This window comes from Epinephelus moara, chromosome 12 (assembly GCF_006386435.1).
Source record: "Epinephelus moara isolate mb chromosome 12, YSFRI_EMoa_1.0, whole genome shotgun sequence".
In the NCBI taxonomy this organism is placed as follows: Eukaryota; Metazoa; Chordata; class Actinopteri; order Perciformes; family Serranidae; genus Epinephelus; species Epinephelus moara.
Window position 1 is genome coordinate 37595640 of NC_065517.1, and position 26249 is coordinate 37621888.

The 26249-nt window shown below is 41.2% G+C and overlaps 1 protein-coding gene across 1 annotated transcript in view; it reads left to right on the forward strand.

Moving 5' to 3' along the window:
• Nucleotides 1-16425, forward strand: part of opn8a (opsin 8, group member a) — a 36834-nt gene extending 20409 nt beyond the window's left edge. The window contains exons 3-4 of the mRNA XM_050058697.1: nt 2492-2817; nt 16060-16425. Of these exons, the coding sequence (XP_049914654.1) occupies nt 2492-2817; nt 16060-16425 (692 nt within the window). The remainder of the gene's footprint in view (nt 1-2491; nt 2818-16059) is intronic.
• Nucleotides 16426-26249: the final 9824 nt, after the last annotated feature.

The window sequence follows — 26249 nt, forward strand, 5'->3', positions numbered from 1 at the left end:
ACTGTATACTGTAGTATTGTTCGGTCTGTTTGCAGATATAGGAACCCATGAGACCTTGGAGAGACCATATCACACCCGTTTTGGCTTCTCTCCACTGGTTGCCGGTGAAGTTCAGAATTGACTCTAAGGTTCTCCTGTTTGTGTTCAAAGCCCTTAATGGTCTGGCCAAATCCTGGATCTCAGACCCTCTAACCGGTCCCTCAGGTCAGCTGACCTAGGGCTCCTGGCTGTCCCACGCTCCAGACTTAAGCTCGTGCCTTTTCTGTGTCTGCCCCCAAACTGTGGAACAGCATCCCCCTCCCAATCAGATATGCCCCCTCCATTGACTCCTTTAAGTCCAGGCTCAAGACCTACTTTTATTCATTAGCGTTTGAGTCCCCTGATGTGGTTTTCCCTGATGCGTGCCTGTGTCTCAGGCAATTTGTGCAGTATAATCCAAGTCTCATTTTTCCATTCGTATGTTCAGTAATGCATTTTTGCTCAATAACTTTAGTGTTGGAGTCTGGATTTGAAAAAAAGCATAGATAAGCTCATTTCAGTTTCAAATAGTAATGTATGCAATAACGCAATAATAGTTTTCTTCACAAATTCAAGGTAACACAGCATGAGTAATTGTTTTTTGGGTGAAGTATTCCTTTAACTCTTGTAAAGATTTATTTATTTATTTATTTATTTAAATTAGAAGGGACAGTGCACATTAATGAACATTTGCATGTAACTATGCCGGATTATAGCCCCAGGCTAATTTTCATCCGTAGTCCCTTGGCAGGTTGATCTTACAGAGTAGTAAAAACATTAGAAGAAAGGAAAAGAAGAAAAACATGTGATAGTGAATACATTAGATCACCGAGGACACATATGCTGACTTTCATAGTATGTTGCTATTAATTATATGCAGTGTGTCATGATGAGATAGGCTTCCTTATGAGCTTTCAGTAGTTGGACGTATGAAAAAATATGTAAAAATTAAATATAAAAAAGCTTACATAGGCGCCTGTCATGATAATTGACACCACAGGGAATAAAGCAGCAGAAAAGTTTGTTGTAATTTGCACTTTGGGTGGGAAATGGCAGCTGGATTGCTGCAGATGATTTCCTGGTTGTACATGTATATCAATTTATAAGTACACTGTCAGGAGCCATGTTGCATGCTGATGCCAATAAACACACAGGGGAGCTCTGAACCAAAGGTTATTTCCACAATTGATTACCCTGAGTACATAACGGTATGAATCAGCATGCATATTCAGCTCTGCAATGGGCTCTGAAAAAACCCACAGAGCTCAAACATCCTCTTGTATGAAAATAATGTTCTGATCTATGATGATCGAGTGCTCTGAGCTATATCTAGGGTGGTAATTCATGTCATTAGTGTCTTGGGTAAGAAGTCTCTGGTATGCGCATGTGAATTACTAAATAAAGTCTTGGACAGTTAGGCCTGATTTATGGCAACGCTTTCAGAAAATACGTATTTTCAACAGAAAATGCTGTCGCTCGCAACTTTCATTATATGACAGGTGAGTAAGTGGTGATGTTTGCCCGAACCCACACACAGTTCAGTTAAACAGGCAAAGGTACTGTGGAGGAGCAGGCAGGAGGTGCAGTCATGGAGGCAGAAGATCCAGAACCATGAGAGTACTCAGTTCGAGCAGACAAACCGGTAGGGGACAGGCTGCTCACAGAACACACACAAAATGACGAATGTGACGACACGGTGAACATCTCTGGACCGCAAGAAACTCAACACGTTCTCATACCAGGTTGTCACATACCACCACTTTGTCGGTGGTAATACAATGTTTTTAGGGAATCCCTGTAATGCAGTAGCTGTAAGGGTCAAAGACCTGCAACTACAATTCACTTTAAATTATTTATCATAACCATAATCATCCTCTTACCTGCTGTCTGGCTTGGGCCCTTCCATGTGGAGTTGGCATGTGCTCCCCATTTTGTCCTCCGGCTGTCTCCCACAGTCCAATCGATGGTTTTGCCTCTTAACTTCTCTCGAGTGTGCCTCACCCAATGTCAGCAGGGATTGGCTCCAGCCCTCTACAGCCCTGTAAAACGGCAGGCAGTTATCGTAGCGTGCAAAGTTTAAAAAAAACAACAACATGGGCACTTGACATGAAAAAAAAACAAGCCTTGGCATTAAGTGTATTCCAGAAGGATTCATCCGATATTGACATTGTTTGTTCGACAACCTGACACCTGCCACTGCTGATACGCACATGCAAACACCATTTGCTGCCACAGCCCCTCCATCATTCCAACAACATCCTCCTTATGTGCGTAGCTTTCCGTATTGTTGATTTAACTAAGAGCTAATGTTCATGTTTGTGTGAGGATTAGCTCTTCCAGATTCCTCATCACTGCTCAGATCCTTCACTCAAGGAACAGAACTTTTTCTGCCAAATGTAACATCTATAAAAATCACAACATCACCATATAGTTGACATACTAAATTATTTAATCAAAATCTGTTTGTGTGCAGGTATCAAGTTCCAGAGGAGAACCATCAGTATTGTGATCAGTGCAATCTGGCTGTATGCCAGCCTGTGGGCCTTGTTCCCTCTGCTGGGCTGGGGCAGCTACGGGCCGGAGCCGTTTGGACTCGCCTGCTCAATAGACTGGACCGGCTATGGGGAGTCCCTGAACCACTCCACCTTCATCATGACTCTGTCTGTACTCTGCACATTCCTCCCCTGTGTGGTCCTCCTCTTCACCTATTTTGGTATTGCCTGGAAGCTGCACAGGGCCTACCAAGCCATCCAGAACAACGACTTTCAATACGGCAATGTTGAGAAGAAAATCACTCTTGTGAGTATAAGACCAGAGGTTAAAAATATTTCAGATGGAGCTGTGCCACATTCAGTCACTTTCAGGAGGATAGAACTGTAGGCAACATTCAGAGCGTATCTATGATTAAGAGTCTGAGCCAGGGTTGTCTTCACATGGCTCTCAACAGAGGTGGCTACTAGCAGCTAGTGGTGCTAACAGCCTGAACAGTATGAGAGTACAGTACACTTTAGTGCTGTGCCAGCTGGAGAAAGGTTTGGCTGAAACCATCATAATTACACATTTAAGGAATAAAATGCTCTGCGTTGTTTGTATTTCTTCAAATGAATCACAGTCGTCTTTGGTGGTGCTTAGCCCAGGATGCTGCAACAGAATCACCCGAATAAATATTAGCATTATACGTTTTTTGCAAACCACATGCTATGGTTGTATGTTTCATATGTAGCGATATGTTTCAATTTTCAATTTAATGTTGTCAACATTGTGGTTCATGTGTATTTAGGTCTGGGAACAAAAATTAATTTGGTAAGGGTTAGGAGAACACCTGTTTGGTCGCTACAAACATGGCTGGAAATGTCCAGAACTCTTGTTAACACCCACTTTTGTTGGTCTAAAGCAGTGGTGTGCTCCAGATGAGAACCTCAGCCTATATACTTTCAATCTAAACTACGTCATATATATGAAATGCACAACTGTGACATACTCATGGTTTCAGAAATGTACAATTCCAACATTTTTTTAAGGCCACTGAGCTGGATGCTGACATATCACATTAAAAGGCGCTTGTAACGTGTAGTTTGCTAGCTTGGAGGTTCAAAGTGTGGTGATAGATCTGGCTGGTAGTAAATAGAAAACACATGAGCAACAGCCTCAAAGCAGAGCAGAAAGTGGACTATATACAGTATGTCCCAGTCCCAGTGAACTCGGTGGAGTGGTTGCATCCAAAGGTCTGGACCCAGCCAAACATCTTCATGCACGAATGGGGACAAACTTAATGCTCTCATTAAACATCTCATTTTTTATAAAAATTTTTACAGGCTCATATTTAACATTTCATTTTATTTATTTATCTTATTATTTAAAATTGTTATCACATTATTAAATAATTACTAATTAAACATATAGGCTAATAAGGTCTAAATATATTAGTTTTATTTCTTATTTTTTGAAGGTCTGGCCCTGACAGTGTCTGCTTGGAAAAATTATGGCCTTTGGATACAGCTGAAGACCCCTGGTGTACAGTATTGATTGTCTTATAATAAGACAATCGATTCTGTATTGACACCGTCCCCTCAGTTTTCAAGACAAGAAATTATACAACATAATATGTGAAATGCAGATAATGATTAAAAGGCATTAGTCCTATACCCTAATTAAACACGGTGGATGTGTGTGTTAAGTTGCAGAACTTCTTTTGCTGCTGCAAAGAGGCGACAAATTCTAAAAAAAAAAGGATGCTTCACATACCCCCTCTGTTCCTGAGATATGATGCTGAGTGATGGACAGAAAAGTGTTTTTGCAGAACATTGTGACGTCACAGTGAAGTTGACCTTTGACCTTTTGGATCTCTTATCACTATCCACACAAAGCCTCTCCCTCTCCATTGATGGTTGCACTGTGCTCCCCCCCCCCCATCTCCGTAACCTTGGTGTCATCTTTGATTAAACCCTCTCCTTTGACCAACACATCAAACACATCACCAAAACAGCTTTCTTCCATCTCAGAAACATCACCCGCCTCCGTCCATCTCTCTCCTCGTCAGTTGCAGAGACTCATCCACGCATTCATCACTTCCAGACCGGACTACTGCAACAGTCTCCTCTACAGTTTGTCAGCCATAACACTCAAGAAACTACAGTATATCCAGAACTCAGCTGCTCGTCTTCTCACACACTCCCGCACCCGTGACCACAACACCCCCCACTCCTTCACAACCTCCACTGGCTCCCCATCCCCCAACATATCCCATTCAAACTCCTCATCATCACTTACAAAGCTCCCCCCTACCTGTCTGAGCTCCTCCACCAGCACACGCTCAGGTCTGATGATGCTAACCCCCTCCTCACTCTCCACCTCCATGAAAACCCTCAATACACACATTTTCAAAACTGCCAACAACCTCTTAAATCAGTGTACTTCGTCCTTTCTGCACTGTTTCCCTCTCTACCTCCCTATGGATTTTTTTTTTTTTTGGATTGCTGTTGTTGTTCTCTGTAAAGCATCTTTGAGTATCCTGAAAAGTGCTATATAAATCCAATGTATTATTATTATTATTACAAAATGTGGTCACCTTTTCATTTTATCGTATTAGCCATTTCTGTGAAAACGTGTCATGCGGCCCTTTCCCACTACACAAAAAAAATACTGACACCCACCAACATCTGGCTTTTGTATTTAATGGGAAAGGTTATGATTGACATTCACAACCGGACAAATGACTCTGCAGTAGTCACGGGTTTTATTGTCTTCAGTTTCAATCGGCTCCTAACGCCAGTAATGAAAACATAACACCCGGGTGAACGCGTTAATTTTATCCCCTTTACCGGCGAAATGCAACAACAGGCTTCCACAAAATACTGTCCGTCTCCACCTTAGCAGCGCTCAAACATCGTTCAAAATTATTCAGTACCAAATTTGAAATGGAGACTGAATAAGTAACAGATACAAAAAAAGAAGCAACCACAATTTTACTGGCCTCCATGCTGCTTTTTGCAGTTTACTAACCTGTTTTCCGGCTCATCTGTGAAATTGAACGTAACAGACCAGAAAAGAAATGCATACTTGTCAACTGCAGAGCCGTGTACACTCTATAGTCTATCGCCTATTTTCCACATTTAAAAAAACAGCATCCAAGTGGTAGTTTCCATGGAAAAGAGGTAATAATTAGTGTAAGAATTCTTGAGTTATGGCCAAAAACAGGTAAGTGACCTCTGACCACTAAAATCTAATCATTCATCGATGAGTACAAGTGGACGTTTCTGCCAAATTCGAAAAAATCCCTTTTAAGGTATTCTTGAGATGTTGCATTCACAAGAATGGGACAGATGGACGGAGAGACAATCCAAAAGCATAATGTCTCGAGCCACAGCTATCCCCGTCGCAGAGACGTATGTCTCAACAGTAGTATCAACACTCTAATTGTTACATTTAAAAATAAATCTGAATATTATCAGCTTGGCCCTGAATAAGATTTGCTTTTATCACAGCAAGTACAAATGTCACCTTTATAACATAAAGTCAGATAGGAGCCGTTTTTAAAATGAATAAACCAACAGTTTGAGTGATCTTTATTTGAGTGCACCATAAACAAAGAAAACATGATTTATGAAAATTATAAAACTAAAGAGCAGAACTAGAGATATCTTATCAAAACAACCATACCAGTTCACACACACACAAAAACATGGTTTAGAAAAAAATAATGAAAATGGAACTTTCTATTTTTGCAAATGAACTCCTCAATATAATGCCAACCACAATATGAACTATAATCTGTCCCCTCAGACATGTAAATTCACTTTCCATATCATTCAGCACTCCCTGTGAAAAAACTCACCACACTGTGAGAAATTTCTCTGCAGCAGCCCTGTTCATTTTACACTTTTCTATGTTCTGTCAAATTAAGATATATTTTTAAAAACCACTGTAGATCTCTGGTCCTTTTTATGTTCTTTTGGATATTTGCGTACAAAGCTGTATATCTACAGACATCACGCTATGAGGGAACATTTGTCAATAGAGCTATTTCCGGGCCATATCTGAGCAAACCATAGCATTTGACAGGCATGCAGGTCTGTTTGAGTAGCGTGGACATAGAAGTGATTTCACTGTAAACAGGATCTTTCCATCAACACTGAGTGGATTCGGTTAGTACACAGTAGATAATCACACTGCCTTCTGATTGCCCTTCTTCTCTAACTTGAAGCAGCTTTTGGAGCACAACCAAGACAAATATAGATTAGATATAGCTTTGCATGTGAAGGCCCCTGGGAAAGGATGCTCAAAGGATGCAGCCGGCATTATTTTATATCTTTATTCTCATTTGCTGTATTTGCATCGAGTACTGAACTCAATAACCCTCCACTGTTGTAAAGCTATGTCAGGTACCAGCTCTGTGTACCTTCTGAAAGAAGTCTCCTGTGAGCCAATGAACTCACATCACTGGATTTTTGGAAAGTGGAATCACACACTACACAGATCCAATTACACCAACAAATCCCATGAAAACACCAACACAAACAATGCTTTACGCTCGGACTACACTGCCTACCTCTATCTGTGCATGAGAGTGAACTCTCTGAACTGCTGCTCCACGTTTGGTATTCATACAGACTGCATTGTTGCTGCGGCGCTGCTGCCTGCCAGCCCTGTCTTTCTACATTAAGTTTGCCATTGATTATGGACATCAATATTTTACAACAAAAGCCTTGTGTTAACAGATAGAGAGATTCTGTCCACAGAAACACTAGCGGGCTTTTAGTTTGAAACAGAAACAAGAGTTAAGTAAAAAGTAAGTATTGGTATATTTTTCATGTCTTCGAGATATTCTACAGATCATTTTCACCATTTTTGTTCTGTCTCCCCAAACTGTGTGATTTCCCTACCCTCTCTGTGAAGCTAACTGAGAATGTAAACCTGTAACGGGTTATTTAAACACTTTAGGAAATTACTCACTTTCTTGCTAAGATTTAGAGAAGACACCACCACCATGTGTCTATATAAAGCTAGAGCCAGCAGACACATACTTTACCCTAAAGCTAGCCTGGCTCTGTCCAAAAAAGGGAAATAACCTGTACCAAATTTTACTTTTATAAAACTGATATTTTCAGTCTTTGCTCATGATTGGCTGAGCTGCATTCGAAACAGCTGTTAAATACTATACACACCAAAGGGTTATCACTGGCTCTGAGAGGGGAAGCCAGTGCGGAAGTGGTTTAAACCTTCAATCCTTCTAATGGCCAGCAGGGGGCGACTCTACTGCTGCAAGGAGACGTCAGACTGTACAGAAGTCTTTGAGAAAATTACCCAACGTCGTACTTGATTTATCACCTTAGTCCCTGGTTTCAAGTCTCCATCAATATCATCTCAAAACCCATCAGCCATAAGTCTAATGACGATAAGCCAACGGCCAGAATTTCGGGAGATATGCTCTAGCCAGCAGATATTTGCATGTTACCTCTCTCAGTGACAGCTTACTGGCTCCAAACCGTAGTTGAGAACACGCTGGCTTATTTGCATTAATTTAGCTTGGCTCGTTATTAGCTGGCTTCTAGCTTTCTGCCAAGGCTTCTATATATAGGATTATGCAAACAATGATTTCACGGGGAAATTTTCACGGGAAATTACAGCGGAATTATAGCAAAATATTACATTTGCATGGCACGTAAGGTAAAATAACATTAAGTAATGACGCAATGAAGGGGAAGAGAAAAACCTTAGCTTCCTGCTGCAAAAGCAATGGCTGCTCTAGTTATTATGGTTTTAAGGGGTTAATAGATTTTGAATTACGACAGAGGTCTATTGAAGTTCTATCTATATGCAGCTACACACGTAATACTGGAAAGGAGAATAAACTCAGTGTTGATTGTTGTTAATTAGAGAAATATTGAACATTGCCAGACTTTTCCTTTAAAAAGGCAACAGATAGCATCTTCTCCTAAATATATCATTATGAAAATAATGTGGGTTGCACAGGGTTGTGGCCACAGTAAAATCAGACTATCAGTGTTTACATAGGTTACTTAGTGGCTTTGCAAACTTTGTAATAACTTTCTGCCACCGGTGCCGAAATTTCATGGAAAAAAATCTGCTTTACGGCAGGAAATGCGTCATTTAATGCGAAACTGGTCGGTCAGCCAATCAGGGACTGGAGCTGGTCCTTATGAGGAGCTGGGCATGAGATAGTTGAGTCAGGAGCACAATGGCAGACGAACAAAGTTTGGAGACAAGTGAAAAATGGTCTAGCAAAAGAAAAGGAGCTCCTCTGTCTGAGGAGGCAAAAGCAAAAGAAAAGGAGCTCCTCTGTCTGAGGAGGCAAAGAAGAGCAAAAAGGAGAGTGATAAAAGAGGAAAAACAAGAGTAAACCTCAGTCAGGTGTTCAAGAGATGGAGGGAGCTCCGTGACCAAAGAGGCTTCAAAACCCATGTCCAGCTAGCTTTCTTTCTAATGGATCAGTAAGTAACACGGCTAAATGTTAGCTAGACCAGAGAGGACTGTACTGTACTGGCTGCTAGTTCATTCCTAGCTGGCCAGCATCGCAAATCGCCGCAACCAGGGAGCGGGTAGCGAGTGTTGGTCAGCTGACATCCTCGTTGCCATTCTACGGCAGCCCTCGGAGAGTGATACCCCCCTCCCTTCCTTCTGTTCACTTCTCACGGAGGCAGCTATCCACGGACATCGCCCAGCTAAGTTATGTCCAGCTAAGTGAACACTGGACTTTGTTTCCCATTCAATTTGAGCTCCAACCGGCCGCATGGTTTCCATACGGTACCGTTTATTCTTGAATCGAGACTGTGTCCACACACCCTCTCATTCTACATATACATAGAGGTATACTGGTGGCTTTACAGCCTACATTTTATTGATTATCTCTGATCCCCACGGTCAATTTGGTCGTTGCGACAGTGTGAGCAACACAGCTGATGCTAGGTGGCCCCAAGCTAAAAAAAAAAACCTGAATCCTATCTGTTGCTTCTTTAATCTATTCCTCTCACACCTCTTATAAATAAAAAGTGGTAGACAGTGGGTATTATGGTTGGCGATTTCACCTTTACTAATTACCAACACTGTGCTAGTACTGAAAACACTCCATTATAGATTAGGAATGAAGGAGATAAAGAGTGATCCCTCTTGAAAGACAAGCTGAAATCCCTCTCTTATCACTTCATTGATATGTGAATCCGCTTCAGTGTGAGGTGATTGGTGGATTGTTGATTGTCTCGTGATCTATAGGTCCCTGGTGTACACCTTATCTTTAAATTGTACCTCCACGTGTGTGCGTTTGGCCTCGTTGGTGTGTACGTGCATATTCATGAACGTGTCAATGTGCGTGCAGTGATTTGAATTTGAAAGCGTCTTTGCAGCAGATCAGAAAATGAAGCCAATGGTTGTAATTCTGTTGAGTTTGATTGTAAATCTACGTGTGGTTAAACTCCATGCTGCAGGAGGTGTGACTCCGCAGGATACTGAAGGCGGGTGGTGACAAATAGGGGAAAGTGTGTCCCTGATCTGCCGATTGTGCTCGACGGAGCATGCAGGTCGGCAACTGGTCATCACCTTTACACATCTGGGTTCCTGTGAACACAACAGATTTGTTTGTGTAGTGGCAAATGCCCTGCGGACATGGCTGCTGAACATGTGTGCCCTAGTGTGTGTGTTTGGATGCTTGTTTGTTCCTGTAACATTCACTTTCTCACAGAAATGCATACTTGTTCCCCAGGAAGGTTCCAATTAATTATGAATCAGTCAGCTAGAGCTGGATTCAACGTGTTCCACTGATCAGACATGTGGATTTATTAGTCTTGCTTGGTTGTCTGAAAGCCTGCGTTTCCATTATAGAACAGCAGGCCACCTGAATACAGAAAATCACTTTTCTCCACAGGCCACTCATGGTAGTTTCAATGTATTATATGTTCCATAAGTGTACTGTTTCACTCTGATCTCAGCAGGACTAACTGCACTGCCAAGCAAACAGCATCTATGTCGTCCTGTGCTTTTTGCACTAATTCAAATTAGGTTACATTCATATAGTTGGCACAAATTGGCCTCTTTCTATACAAATCAGACTCACTGCAGAAACAGTCTAATTCATAACAGATAAGTACAAGCCACTCAGTTAAAGGGAAATCAGTTTTTAGAGAGCTGGTGGTATAGATGGCACCGTATCCTCATACAGCGGTTTGGATGACATGAATGTCTTGACGTACTTAACGTAAAGTTATGTCGGTTAGGTTTAGGAAAAGAAACATGGTTATGTCGTGTGTTAAAATTACCGTCTCCCTGTGTTTTGTAGGGCTGGATTAAAATAATCGATTCATCCGATTCAACTCGATCTACATTTGAATGACTCGATATTGATACATAAAATCCGAGATCAATCTTTTCATATATGCTTTTTCAAGCAGGTGTGTGAAGTGTTAACCCTGTTAATCTCACCAGTAGTAAACAGGGCCCGGCGCTAAACCATTAAAGACTGCAGTGTTGAGAAGCTCCGACATTACCGGCTCTTTTATCAGTAACTGTTATGTTTACACCAAACACAATATGAATTTTTACATCGCGTTAAGACCTTTGCACACTGAGTCCGTTTTTTTTTTGTCTAAAATTGTCGCACATCTAAAAATAAGTACAACTTCATAATGTATCAATCACATTTGTACACTGAGTCTGAAACGTCTGTCTTTAAAATTTGCGGAACAGTTTCAATTTTCTGCGTTTTTCACATCTGTCAGGAGCATTCAAAGACGTTTGACCAAGAATCAGAGAAGAAAATGTGGTGGCGGGACTCAGCCGCTACAAGACAGAGGAACAGGGCGCAGAGGATTATTTCATGACTCAGATAGCTCACTTTCAACAGGTTAGATAGTAATATTCAGGTGGATGGTGATGAAGAGGAGGATGTGGAGGAAGAGAGGGAGGACAGTTCCGCCCCTTCATGCTGCTACGGTGCCAAATGAAAGATAGGGAGGGAGTGATGACAGTCAAAAAGGTAACTCCAGTGGAGAGAGGCACAGGAGGAAATGTGTCTTTCCATTTTGTCACGTATTGCCAATAGAACAATAAAACGCATCAGAATCAGTGTGCAAGGTTTCTGTGCATAATGATTGTTTTTCAGATGACTGATTAAAAAAACACATCCGAATAAAACAGACTCAGTGTGCAAAAGCCTTTACTCGCATAAGTTTTAACACTAGAATATATTGTGTTGACTCGTTTTGTAGGTGCGGGAAATGGCTGAATTGCAAATTGGTCGCTGAAATTTAGATTTTTCAGCTCACACGGAAAAGGTTATGATGCGAAATCACGCTACTCACTTCTTTCACTCCACTTGATTCACTTATTTCGTGTCATTCGCGTCACGTCCAATGCCCCACCCGGCGGGTGTTCTTGTCTATTTGCGTCTTTACATTGACTTTACATGTAATGCACATGTGGGGATTGTTTTATTCACGCCTGGTGTGAACACTTTAGCTTACTTCTTAAGTGCTATATGGTATGCAACTGGACTTGCTTGAATTTCTCGAAGACATTTCACCTCTCATCCAAGAGGCTTCTTCAGTTCTAATGTACTGGTGCAGAGTCACAAGCTTAAACTCTGTGTGGGTGTGAACCCTTACAGACATATTAACGTGTGAGTCATTGACCCACCCGCCAATCTTGTGCATTCGGGTGGGTCAAGTGAGTTTAAAGCCTGCGACTCCGCACCAGTCTGTTAAAACTGAAGAAGCCTCTTGGATGAGAGGTGAAACGTCTTCAAGAAACTCAAGCAAGTCCAGTTGCCTATGATGTAGCACTTATGATTACCATGACCTGGATGACTGAGAATCTTCACAGACATTAGCTTACTTGCTTACTTTTTGGTGTCATTCATTATCATGCTGCATCTAGGAGGCTGCGCCACTTTTATGCACACACAGACGCACAAACACATAGTAGAGACAATGCGGTCAAGACAAATAAGTAAAGATAACTCAAGTTGACGACAACTACTGTAGGTGCAACAAAATCTTCATGAGGGAGAAGTCAATACTTCTACTACTATCATTAGACCTGTAGAAACCAGTACAAAAGTCATCTTTCAATCTGCTCTGTCTGCAGACTTTCGTTCAGCAGCTAATAGCAGCTAAAGTTAGCATAAAACACACACTCACAGTGGTGAGCAGTAACTGCCGAGCCAGCTAGCTGGTTCAGACTGAGAGGTACATTTGTGACGGATATTAAGCTTGTGTTTAAATGATTGTGGCATTTAACAGAGATGCTTGTATTTATCAGACTGAAAGAGTTAACAGAGCTGGTGGAACTTCGCAAACGTGCTAATGCAATGTGCTCTAATGTTAGTAGTATAGTTTTTATATAGTGTGGGACTGTTTATGTTCAGCATGGCTCCAGTGCCTCATAGGCTTGGATTTAATTTTGATTAAAATAAAGTTTTACGAGTAATAACATAGATAAAATTCACACCAAATAGATTGTGCTAACAAGGATGCTGAATCAAGATATACATGTAGAGACAGTGGGGGGGTAATAATTACACCAAAATGTGTTTCTCGTACTCGTACAAAATCAGTTCTAATGTTTGAGACATATCTAACCATGGTTATGGTTTGGGGAAGAGTTACTGCCTCAAGTGAGGGAGTTCAAGTATCTTGGGGTCTTGTTCATGAGTGAGGGTAGAATGGACTGTGAAATGGGTCGGCGGGTCGGTACGGCTTCTGCATTGATGTGGGCGCTGCGCCGGTCTGTCGTGGTGGGAGAGAGCTGAGCCGGAAAGCAAAGTTTTCAATTTACTGGTCCATCTACGTCCCAACCCTCACCTATGGTCATGAACTCTGGGTAGTGACTGAAAGAATGAGATTGCAGATAGAAGCGGTGGAAATGAGTTTCCTACGTGCGGTGGCTGGGCTCAGCCTTAGAGATAGGGTAAGGAGCTCGGACGTTCGGAGTAGAGGTGGAGGTGTTCCGGGCACGTCCCACTGGTAGGGGGCCCAGAGGCAGACCCAGAACATGCCGGAGGGATTACATATCTCATCTGGCCTGGGAATGCCTTGGGGTCCCCCAGGAGGAGCTGGAAAGCTGGAAAGTGTTGCTGGGGAGAGGGACGTCTGGGGTGCTTTGCTCGGCCTGCTGCCCCCACGACCTGGCACAGGATAAGCAGATGAAAATGGATGGATGGATGGATAACCATTTCGTCCAGTTCTCAATAAAAATTTCCCCCTGGGTTTTTTCTCCATTACATAAATATCATGTACCAAGTCAATCCATTCGTCAATACTAGGTGTTTCTTTTGTCAGCCATTTCTTGGTTAGGGATTTCTTACATGCCACCAGTAATATTCTTAGATATTTATCCTTTTATCTCCATTCGAGTTCCTCAAGTCTAATCAGGTACATCAGTTCAAAACCAAAGGTTATTTTGGTTAGAAAAACAGCTTCAAGAATGACATGGATTTTAGTCCAAAAAGGAGTGACGGAGGGGCACGCCCAAGCCAGTATTTTCTAACATGTATAATATTTTCAGAAAGAACTCTCTTATTTTATTTTTCCTGTGCCTAAATATTCCTTATCAAGAGGATGGAATATAGATAATATTCAAAGTAGGAATTTATTAACTATAAATAGGGATTGCAATAGGGACTTGAGAGGTGGAAACTGCTAATAAAGGAGGAATGCTAATAAACCCGCTCCTTTGCATCTCATCACAAATCATTTCCTGTTTTTATTCCTTACACAGTCAAATCCCTTATGGAAAAAATAAATGGGCTTTTCACCTGACCTCATCTAGATCACCTGCCAGACAGATGCCTGCTTTTTTGTCATACCCTCATATCACTATGGTAACACAATGATTGCTGATGATACCTCTCACCATTAGTTGTGCGGGAAGGCTGATCTGTTACTGCAGATTAACATTAAACAAAATCAGCGCAGTAATTATATCACTCCAGTATTTAAATGACTGTTGACTGTTGCTTCGTTGCAACAAAATAATGTTTAAAGGTGATTTTTGTTGCTCATGGACAGAACCAGGCAGGTGGTTTCCTCCTGTTTCCTGCCTATGTGCTAAGCAGCTGGCAGCTGGTGTTGGCCTCATGTTAAGTGTACAGCGATAAAATAAGTGGTATTGATGTTCTTCTCATCTAACACTCAGCAAGAGAGCAAATACATGTACAATCCAAAAAGGTCAAACTATTATTTTAAATGATTTCTCAGATCAGTAGGTGGCTCATTAAAAGAAAATCCCCTCCTCTTCTCTTCCCGACCCCTCTCATTTATTTTACTAAATTCCACATGCCCATGGACGGATTACTGAACAGACCTACCAGGCACAGACCCAGGGGCCCAAAGTGTCAGGGCCCCCCTGGCCTTCACCTGCAAAATGTTACTCAAAGTAAAGGCACTGACACACCACGATGATGGTTGGCCGTCGTTTAAAGCTGGGCTGTCTGTGAGCATCAGCCACCCTCGATGGTGCTTTGTGTCCCACGCTGTTGGCCCTTGTCGGCGCAAATCGGCTTTTATCCCGCTGACTCAGCATATTGAATTGGCGTCGGCGAAAGTGAAGCCCATTGGAGAATGAAATCACCCTAATGGCAGTTTAGCTCAGCACAAGGCAATGTGAGGCGACGCAGCAGGGGGCTCTCATCGCTGCTAGTTCTCTGACGTAAATTTGGTGTGTCTGGGGCTAAACACTTACTGACAAGGAAGAGACTCAAAATGGCCACAAAAAGATGCAAAGGACACTGCAAAGAGACACAAAATAACTACACAACCAGGTAAAACTAGAAAAGTGCACTTGGTAAAGTGCAGATCCCTGCCAGGCGGCCACCCATGCTGATTACGTGTAATTCCAGGAGACGTGCCACAGCGCATTTCTGAAGTGCCCCAGAAGCTAATAAAATACAAGCCTCATCTATCAATAACGGAGCTGCAGAGTGTTGCACAGAGCAGATCGAATTTTCCTACTAACAGGCACTGTATGTAAAAAAAATAGATATGAAGTAACTGAGAATTATTTATTTATTTATCTTTTACGGTATTCACGGAATTACGGTATTTATGAAACCTAAAAAATCTTTGATCCATTTCAGGGACTGAAGGCCAGTTTTCTGGCCCCTACAAGATGGTTATTGGGAGTGAGGAGTCAGCAGTCGATGATGGTATTAACCAGTCAATAAAACAGGTTTAGCAACAATTGGGAATCACCACAACCTCAAGACGTCCTTGATCATAGTTATAAATGCACACACAAATGATTAGGCTGATAGGTCAATTAGTTTGCAAGATTAGCTGTGGACAGACTGATACACATGACGCACAAGATCAAAGGCATGATCCCCTAATGAGTACAAAGAGATGCAACAACAACAACAAAAGAGGCAAAACCACCACAAAGCCTGTGTGTCTTGCTCCTTTGTAGGACACGGGGTCTCCTTTGCACATCTGAGCCCACTGTCTTACACTCCACCCATGCACACACCCCTTTGTTTTATTGTCTTTATCTCTCCCTGCTCCTCTGATGCTCTTTCATCTGCTCTTGTTATTCCAGATGGCTGTGATGATCAGTTCAGGTTTCCTTCTTGCCTGGACCCCCTATGTGGCTGTCAGCTTCTGGAGCATGTTTCACTCCAAGGAGCAGGCCCACATGACTCCAATCGTCACCTTGTTACCGTGCCTCTTTGCTAAGAGCTCCACCGTATACAACCCTTTCATATATTTCATCTTCCAGCGCACCTCCCGACACAAGCTACTCCACCTCCACAGACTGATGTTTTGTTGTTCTCATCAGGCCAATTCACCTGCTCATGGAGGGAAGCTCGAAGGCAAACTGGTCCAGGGTCCTGATGAAACCTGCGTGGGTCTAATGGAAGATCCTGGCAGACAGTCGGAGAGTCAGATGATACCCGTAGGCTAAAGCATGTGATGAAGTCTACATCTTTAGGAGAAGATTGATAGCACTTTCATGTCTGAAAGTGCTATCAATCTTCTTGTCTCGCGCTCGAGCGGGTTTTAACAATCAAGTCAGGAGGTCACCGCAGGTGATATCAACAAGCACAAAGTGGGGATTCAATTTGCAAAGAGCAGAGCGAGACCTGCGAGAGAGACAGCAATAAATACGTTTAATTATTATTGTTTGTGACTGTGACCATCCCTCACCCTACAACCAATGTGTGTTTTCTGTCTAAAGGATGATTGACTGGTATCTAATTAACCCTGAGTCATGTACCAGCGTGGAGTGCAAACAAATGTGTCAACAAATACACAGCAAAACTGAGGATCAAATATAACATTCACGATGCATTACAGAGTGAACTGAATGACCTGAACACACATTTGACCTGTTTGTGTGTGTGTGTGTGTGTGTGTGTGTGTGTGTGTGTGTGTGTACATTTGCATACTGTATATAGTATATTGCAAAAAAGAAACAGCCATTTTTCTTCAGTGTTCCACAGCATGTGTATCCTAACTGAAACATTTATTGGTCCTGATTGGTTGGATTGGAACGGTTGATTTTCTCCCTCTTAGTGTTTGTTTGTTTTTATGTTTCAGCTCACAACATATGCATACATGTATTTAATCCAAAGGACTTCAGTTTTCTGATTGAAACTACTGACTTAGACAAAAAGAGAAATGATGGAAACAAACAAGTCATTTAAAGGTGCAGTGCAGCGATTGTCAACTAGCGGCACACAGGCGACATTCGGCCCATCAAAGCTTTCCATACAGCCCACAAAATATTAAGTCTTTGCCCACCATTGATGAGATTTTCCATCATTTATGACCCAACGCTGGAAACCGGAAGACGATGTAGCAGCTTATAAACTACACGAAAATGCCAGAGACTCCGACAATTCCTGTTTTGATCAACATTCTGAATCTGATTTTGGATGAAGAAGCAAACCAGTTTGGGATCTCCATGACTGTGACAGTGACACATGGACAAGACGACCACAGAGGAGACGGAGACGACAGAACACTGAGTGATCACTGAGCGTGGCAACGTGTTCTGCTTTTCATAATTATTAATATTTTCATTTATACAATTCTAACTGGTGTAAGGAAATGTGGGAAAAAAATGTAAATGTGAAACTGATTTTATTGTTGTATATTAAAGACACAGAATAAGATAGAATTAAATGGTTTTTTTGGGTGTTTAAAAACAGAAGGTCTTCTTTAGTTTCATGTTGTTTACATATTCATAGAACAAACTTTTTGTGGGTCTGGAAAGATCAGTGAATATGATCGAAAAGGCTGGCGGTGACTGGCAACTTAAAAATAATATCTGGCCGGGAAAGTGTTAATGAAAACATAGGTTATGATAATTTATTAAATTTAGCAATTAATTTTCCTCTTATATTGAAGCGACCCCAAAAACAGCTGAGATGGAAATAATCTTACTAGGAATAATTTATCAACCCCAAACATGGGTTTGATCTACCCTGGAAATCCAGAGTTCTCGCGAGAGCACAATTTGAATTTGCTCAGCAAGTCACTCTGGCAATCAGTAATGATGCTCATTACCCATGCCCAGGAAACCGAGCTGCACCAATCACATCGGTGTATCTGATGTAGGCGGGCCAGAGGCGAGCTAAACAGATGACGACAGCGCTGCGACGACGAAGTCCGGAATCAGTCAGTAAACATTGCAAGACAGATGAACACCAGTTGTTTGAAACGGCTTTGGCCGCTACAATGAACAAGGAACACCAGTTGTTTGAAACGGCTTTGGCCGCTACAATGAACAAGTTAGACTTGGCTTTTTCTCTGAAAGAGGAACAGAAGACGGCGCTTGAATCTTTCCTTTGCAAGAAGGACGTTTTTGCTGTTTTGCCGACTGGATACGGCAAGAGTCTAATCTACCAGTTAGCTCCGTTGGTAGCGCTCTGGATACAGCACCCCATGTATTGTTCTGATTGGTCGTAGTGTTATCCAATTGCGTGCAGTGATATTTACAAATGCATGCTTGGTGCCGCCCCCCAAGTTGGGCCATTTGCATTACTCATAGCCAGACCCTAAATCTTTCTAGATTTGGGTCTGGATTTCCAGGCTATGTTTGACCCGTGGGTACCTTATAAATCCATCTATCATTTTGTAGTGGCTGTTTGAGCATACCAAAATTCCAGGGCCGCTTAGTTTGTGAGGAGACTCGATTTATTGAGAATACAAAACAAAAAAAAAAAAAAATGCTGGCAGACTGTGGTTTGAGTCGGGTTCTGCTGGTTGCACAGTACAGATTGGAAAGGTGAAGCTGAAACCAATTCCTGCTTTTACACTGAACAAAAATGTAAACACAGCACTTTTGGGTTTGCTTTCATTTTTCACAGGTTTTTTCTTGCACTCAATAAATATATATCTCTCAAATTTTGGTTGCAAATCTTAGTGAGCACTTCTTTTCCAAGATGATCCATCCACCTGACAGATGTGGCACATCAAGATGCTGATTCAACAGCATAATTAATAAACAGGTGTGTCTTATGATGGTCACAATAACAGGCCACTCTAAAATGTGCAGTTTGATTACACAACACAATGCCAGAGATGTTTTAAAGTTTTAGAGCGCGACATTGGTATACTGGCTTTATGATCTGTACTGCAGCCAGCCACCAGGGGCCGATTGGAACGTTTGAGCTCCACTTGTGAGGAGTGGTCATGTCGTCCATCTTTATATACAGTCTGAAGTCCACAGCTGTCTGTACCAAAGAGTGCTTGATTTGAAGCTATCTCAGTTGATGGCGGGGACTCCGACTGATGATTCGAATCTCAGCCCTACATATTTGGTCTAAATATATTTATTTATATATTTTTATTTGAAAGTCTGGCCCCCACAGTGCCTGCTTAAAAAAATCTGGCTCTTGGACAAATGTAGTTGATGACTCTGGTCTAGTGTGTAGGATTTTGTGGCATCTAGCAGTGAGGTTACGGAACTGAACTTCCCGTGTGTGTAGGAGAGCTACAGTGGCCGATGCAAAATGCAAATGGCCTTATGTAGAGCCAGTGTTTGGTTTGTCTATTCTGAGCTACTGTAGAACAACACAGCACTCTGTGGAAGAGGACCCACTCCATAAGTAGGTAACATTTTGCTGATCGAAGTTACTGACTCAAACAAAAAGGGAAATGATGGCAAAGCAAACAGCTCGTTCCTGACAGGCATGTTTGCACTAGTCGTAATGATTACTGATATTGATTACCAAGTGAATACCTCATCAAGACATCTACTAGCAGGGTTAGCAGTGAAAGTAATAAGTTACTTTACAATATTACCCTCTTATTGTACTACTTTTGCCTTACTTTCAATAAAATGACCTCAGAAGAATGAATGTTCGTTTTAAATGGATGAGGGTCATGTTGTTTCACAGAAGCTCCAGTTTATTACAGGTCATTTCAAATCCAGTGCTGCAGGCGTGACCCATTTATGCATTCACATACTGTGGTTATTACTCTGTATTTAAATGAAAACAATGATAAACAATGATTAAATAGCCTAGACCTTTTTAAATGAACAATTAGCTTTGGGAACAGGGAGGGTCAGGCAGAGGATCAGAGTCTGATAATTATGAGATATGTTTTTATATATAAATATTATATATATATATATATATATATATATATATATATATATATATATAATATTCGGGTGGTAACGTGGTACGTGACACTGTAAATGAAATGAAGCTCAGCGTAAGTTCAATCAGTAAGACTTTCTTTGTGCTCACCATTCACAAAATTCTCCCTTCCACTCCCACTGCTTCCTCTAATCAGCTCTAACTAATAACTCTTCTAGTTATCCAATCAAACTTCACAACAATCTCTATCAGCCAATCAGGATGCTACTGCAAAATCATAAAGCTGCTCTCTTTTCTGCTGCTGTCAACCGTCATTTTAGGCAGAATTGTCGCGCCCTCCCTCATCGCGTTCACCTTCAGACATCGTATCCAGAGTCAAGGACAAGCTCAACAAAGGCTCATTCTTCCACTCATCCAGATCATCAGCACTTTTCCATCTTCTCCACATCCTCTTCTCATCTTATCCTATCTACCACCTCTGCCACCACCAGCGTCTAGACCCCCGGGGGTTCCTTAATCGACTGTGGATTCATCACCCTCCTTAAATCACACATCTCAATGGGGTCTAATCGCCAAAGACTTTTCACTTTTGTCATTCCAATGTGCACGTTTATACATATTCTTTTCAAATAAAAACGAGACTGTCTTATGAAATAATATTACCCCAAATACTTTGTTACCACTAAAACATAATATAAAACTGTAACCCCTAACCCAGTCTATAGTGTGTGAATTACCTGCAGGCAACTGTCTGTCTTCAATGGTAGATATAGAGACAATTATCTCACCTATTTTCTTTCATTCTGTAAATGTCAATGATTGTACATTGAAATTACATACTGTTTTATGTGCCCCCCATCTCCGACTGATTGACAGTTAATGATCCAACACCAACTCCTCCACTACTGTCTGCATTGTCAGGAAATCTGAATTGCTCTGTCAATACGATTGCAGAAGCTCAGAGACATTTGCCATTAATGGAGCAGGTTAAGGGAACCTAAAGGTTAAACTCCAGGATCCAATCAATATGAGACAAATGGTACCTGGTAGTGGTTTGACTCACTAAATTTAAGGCCATGATCCATTATCAGAGCCAACAGAAATTGGGGCCAAAAGGTCAGGTTCACACCGTTTTATGTTCCATCAGGAGGTGGGGGGAAAGGCTCAGTGTTAATGCGTTGTACACCACTTAGTCACATTCTGTTTTCGAACAAACAAAAGCACATGGGCGCACATCAGAGAAGTGGACTTTACATTACACATAAAAAGAGAGTAAACTGGGATAGAAAGAGCATAATCAACACAAGTATATGAAGCCCTGGCATGATGTGCAAAACACAAATGCATAATTTAGAGGAATTGTAAAGAGTAATTTGGCTTATATTCATAAAAGTCTGGATGAAACTATGGGAAAACGTCATGTGTCAATAATTAAATGTATCTATAAAACAAAACTTGGTGCAGCACATCAAGAGAAGATTTCTTTCAAACCAGACTCCATTTTTTGGATTGTTTACAGATGGATATTTCACCTGGAACAGCTGAAAGCTTGTGACAACTTGTTACCAATGCTACGTCATCATGTTAGCACATCTCAGTTCACTCAAAGTATACATGGTTTCCAATGTGCGTCTCCTGGGGAAAGACTTGGGGGAAAGTCTGTGGTTTTGTGACAAATCCACCACCCAAACCTGCCTCCTTACAAGACCACTCAGGACTACTTCCTTGCTTACTCCTGTCAGCATATTGGTCACGCGATCGCAGCCTTCCACGCATAAGTGGATTATGCACGAATCACAGGCTCATGATTTTGTGGGATATGTACAAATTCGGGTGCAATACTTTTTGTGGGAAAACATACAAACTTTTTAGAAGAACAGCCTGTGCTAGGCGAGATGGCTGCCGAGCTGCAGATCACTGTTTGAGACCCACAAACAACAAGACTGGTTGGTTTTTAGCAAGTCATTGGCGGCTTTTACAGCAGCAATTGTGCCAACAAATACAGGTATTTTTTAGCGAGGCACTGGTGGCTTTTACAGCCATGGTTGTGCCATCAAGAGCAGGTGTTTTCTAGCTCGAGACTGGCGGCATTTCTAGCCTTGATTTAACAACCAAATCTTTTTTTTGTTCAAATTAGGCAGCATTTGCAGCCATGATTGTCACCACAAGGCAGAACGTAATCTTTTCCTAACCATAACCAAGTGTGTTTTTTTATAATTAAACATAACCTCATGTCATCCAAAGCATTGCTGGCCTGTAAAGAAACATTGAGAATGAACACATCCGCCAAATACTAACGTGTGAATATTTAATATCTGTGAACCGTGGCAGAAACATAGGACTGCCTGCACTAATAAAATGTGATTTAGCAATACAGGAAAAACGATACCACCTCCACATTGGCACGAAAATCCTCTTTCTGTTAGGTCAGTCAAACCACAGAAATATTCCCTTATTTCAATTAGCATTACAACAAACACAATAAACACGACCGGTTTCAGACTTTTCTAAATCACCACCCATATCTCAGATTTGTTCAGCAATTCAAAAAAATGTATTGTTGTGATTGATAGTTTTTTCCCCTCTGGTTAGTAAAGTGGTCAACAAGGGCAAATGTGCTGCAACGGCCCCACACATTTCAATCAGGACAAACGTAGGGGGCGCAGCACCAAATTCTGGGCTCTATGCACAAGCAATCTCTGCAGCCCCCTACCGTTCCTCTCTTAATCCATGTCCCTCTCGCTCAGTGTTTTTAGGCTGTTGCCAATCTCAATTATTGTATCATTATTTTTGCAGTTCACACAGCATTCTGTAAAATGCTAATAAAATGCACGTTTGTGAAGATAACTTTAAATAATTTCAGTGTTACGTATCATTATTATTTTTATGTACATTCATCTCCCTGTCATGATCATTCAATGTTATCCTGTGAAGCACTCTGTCAGTTTCCAAATGAACAATATGAATGAATCATTGATCATCCCTCTGACACTTAATAGAAATGATGACTGAGATTTCATCACAATGAGGGTTTGAAGAAATGTGATTAATTAGTTTTTAAGATAGGGAAAGAACTGACTGACTATGTTTGATTAATTCTGTTTTGACTGCATTCATTACACCTCATTGATATATATATTTATTGCTGTAAGCTTCTGCATTGATCATCGTCGCACCAGTCTATATGGATTAAAATTTGCAATGTAGGAGAGCAGACAGGCTAATCCTGTCCACTTTAATATGAGGACTGTTCTAGACTCTTGTACAGGAGTGCCAGGGTAACATTTTTGACGACAAATACCCACAGCTGTGCAAAATGACAGCTGCTCTGATACCGTTGGGGAACCTCACCAGTGCCACACACTGAAATTACACTTTCCTTACCATATTTCTCATTGACAGGTTAATGAATGGTGGAGGGGCACAAGAAATATTGGTCGTGCACCTGCGCCCAGAGCCACAATGATGGAGATTTATAAAACAGAATCTGGCACACACACAGCTTTATAAATCTGACCAAAAGAATGTGTATGTATGTATTTTGGCAGATGTGAAAGCTGCTGGATTTTGGACACAGTTTTCCCCCTGTCCTCTACCACCCAGACTGTCTAAACGCCTGGGCGAGTGTGGCTTGATGAAAAATGTTTAGTGTCAACTTGCTCAGCAGTGAAAGTGGAGTAGAGTGTTTTTCTTCTACATAAGTCATACAGTAGCGCTAGCATCAGAGGCTGCGTTAGCTCAGACCTCCAGGTTCCCTGATAAATGCCTCGCGTCAAGGTGATATTCCAGGCTTGAAGTACTCCGATGGTATGAAATTCCTTACTGCAGAAATTGCATAGAAAGATGGTCCTATCGACAGTTCATCTGTAAATGTAAATATTCCATTCATGGGGCCAAGCGGCGTCATTTGGTCTGCCTCCATCATGTGACAAAGCCACTGTGGTCTTCAATGACGCACAGGGTCAAAGGGCACCACGGAACGTGATTAACCAGCATTATTTTTGTTTTCAGCTTTATTTTTTCTGTGATTAATTAATCAAAAATCAATGTGTTAGTTTGACCGCCCTAGTTTGTGCATTTCTGCCTTTGTGCGTACACAGTTTTAGTCATGAATCGACAGACTTTTATGCATCTAGTCTCTGGACAAATAAACTATCCGCATGGTTAGGTACCATTTGAAGCAATCAAAACAGCGCCTCTAGTAGTCAAAAACCCCAGAGGCTGTAAGTACAGATCAAATGATTACGCTTGTTGTTTTTACCAGACAATAAATTATTGAATGATTTCTCCTCCACAGTGAAAGAAGACAAGCCGAGTCATTAGCAGCTCCTTTCAAAGGAAAATCAGCATATTACACACGTAGTTCCACAATGTCACATAATACCCCGGCCGCTCCTATTAGATATGATTTCTAAGATGTTTTATGGAGAAGATTTGCTGCAGTTTGTTTTGTAAATGACTTTCACAATAAGAGAGAGCTCAGATGACAAACAGAAGACCCACACAGCTGTTTGTGTCTAACTATGAGCAAATCAAAGGTGTGTGCAGGGATGTAATATAACCTTGAAACAATGTAAAAATATAAACAACAAGATAAGACACGCATAGCTGTTGTCCACGGAAGATAAATCCTCCCTGTGTTGTTTTTCCTCTTTCATATTTTTCATTTTCAATACAACATGAGGATAATCAGAATCTTAATTACTCTCTGCATGAAGGAGCTTCTTCATGTTCATCACTGGCCGTGGTACAAGAGGACGAGAGGACTCTTGAGCCCTCAAGTGCTAACGCCATGGCAAGAGCACAAAACACAACCCTAATTAAAACACGCAGTGTTAAAGCACAGGGTTTAGAAGAAAATAATGATGCCTCTGGGAGGATTCTGACAATAATGAGAAGTTAACACATATTTTATGTGATTAAAAAAAATGCTGTTCAAATAATGTTCTTGTAATTGTCACATCATATGATGTCACAAATGGACAAGTTTTATTATTCTGGTGTCATAATCAGGTTTTTTGTTCTGGTAGATGTGACATTTAGATAAAATAAGTCAACGGAGAGGGTGCAATGAGATATATATGTGATAATGAGCTTCATACAGTCGTCAAAATTAGCACAAAAAAAGAAATACAGCCACATTTTACATAAAAGCACATCTTATGCCTCCTCTGAGTTTGTCATCCGGTTAAAATGCTACCATGTCTGAAACCTACACCACTCAGTTTACATTAAACCTAGTCATTTCATTAATTGTTAAAAAACACTTCACCTCCCAAATGACCATTTGTATAACAACCATCTAATGTGAATAAATACATGTTAAACTGACGAACACTATTCTTATGCCTGGTTCACACTACATGATATCAGCCAAATTATAGCACGAGGCAGCTTCGTACGGTGTCGGCTCAGATCGTGAAAGACAATGAGTGTCGTACGTGATAATCCGTCATTTTATCTCATGCAGTGTGTCATAGGTAGACGACAACCGATGCCTCGTCTGGGTAGCCTTACAAAGTCCCGACAGAAAGTCTAGCATGTTTGATTTTCTTTTTGTCTTCTCCTGTCACAGCCGTACACTTTTTACTATACTACAATAACATTTCATCTGGGACGTGAACAGCCACAGTGACTGAAATAATAGCAGGGTATCTGCAGGTTTCAGTAAGTTAAATTTAAGACTTTTTAATACCTTTTTAATGCCACCTTGAATGGAATTTAAGACCGAAAAAACTATAAATATAAGCGATGGTTGGGGGATCCCGCTGTACTATAACCAGTGCTTAATTTGTAGAATTAGAAGTGGGGGAACACTTTTTTAAGTGGCACCAGAGCCGCTTCACTGCGCAACTCCGAATGGAATGGTTGTGACATCTAGTGTTGTCACGGTACCAAAATTGGGACCCACGGTATGATACCAGTGAAAGTATCACGNGGTTGTGACATCTAGTGTTGTCACGGTACCAAAATTGGGACCCACGGTATGATACCAGTGAAAGTATCACGGTTCTGAGTAGTATCATGATACCACAGCAAAAATGAGGCAGATGTGCCTTTTGTCATTTATAAAAAGATAAATCACTTTTCTATAATACATCAATGATATTTCAATGGAATAAATTACTTATTGACTTATTCATAGAAAAACAGCATCAATAAGTGATTAACATAA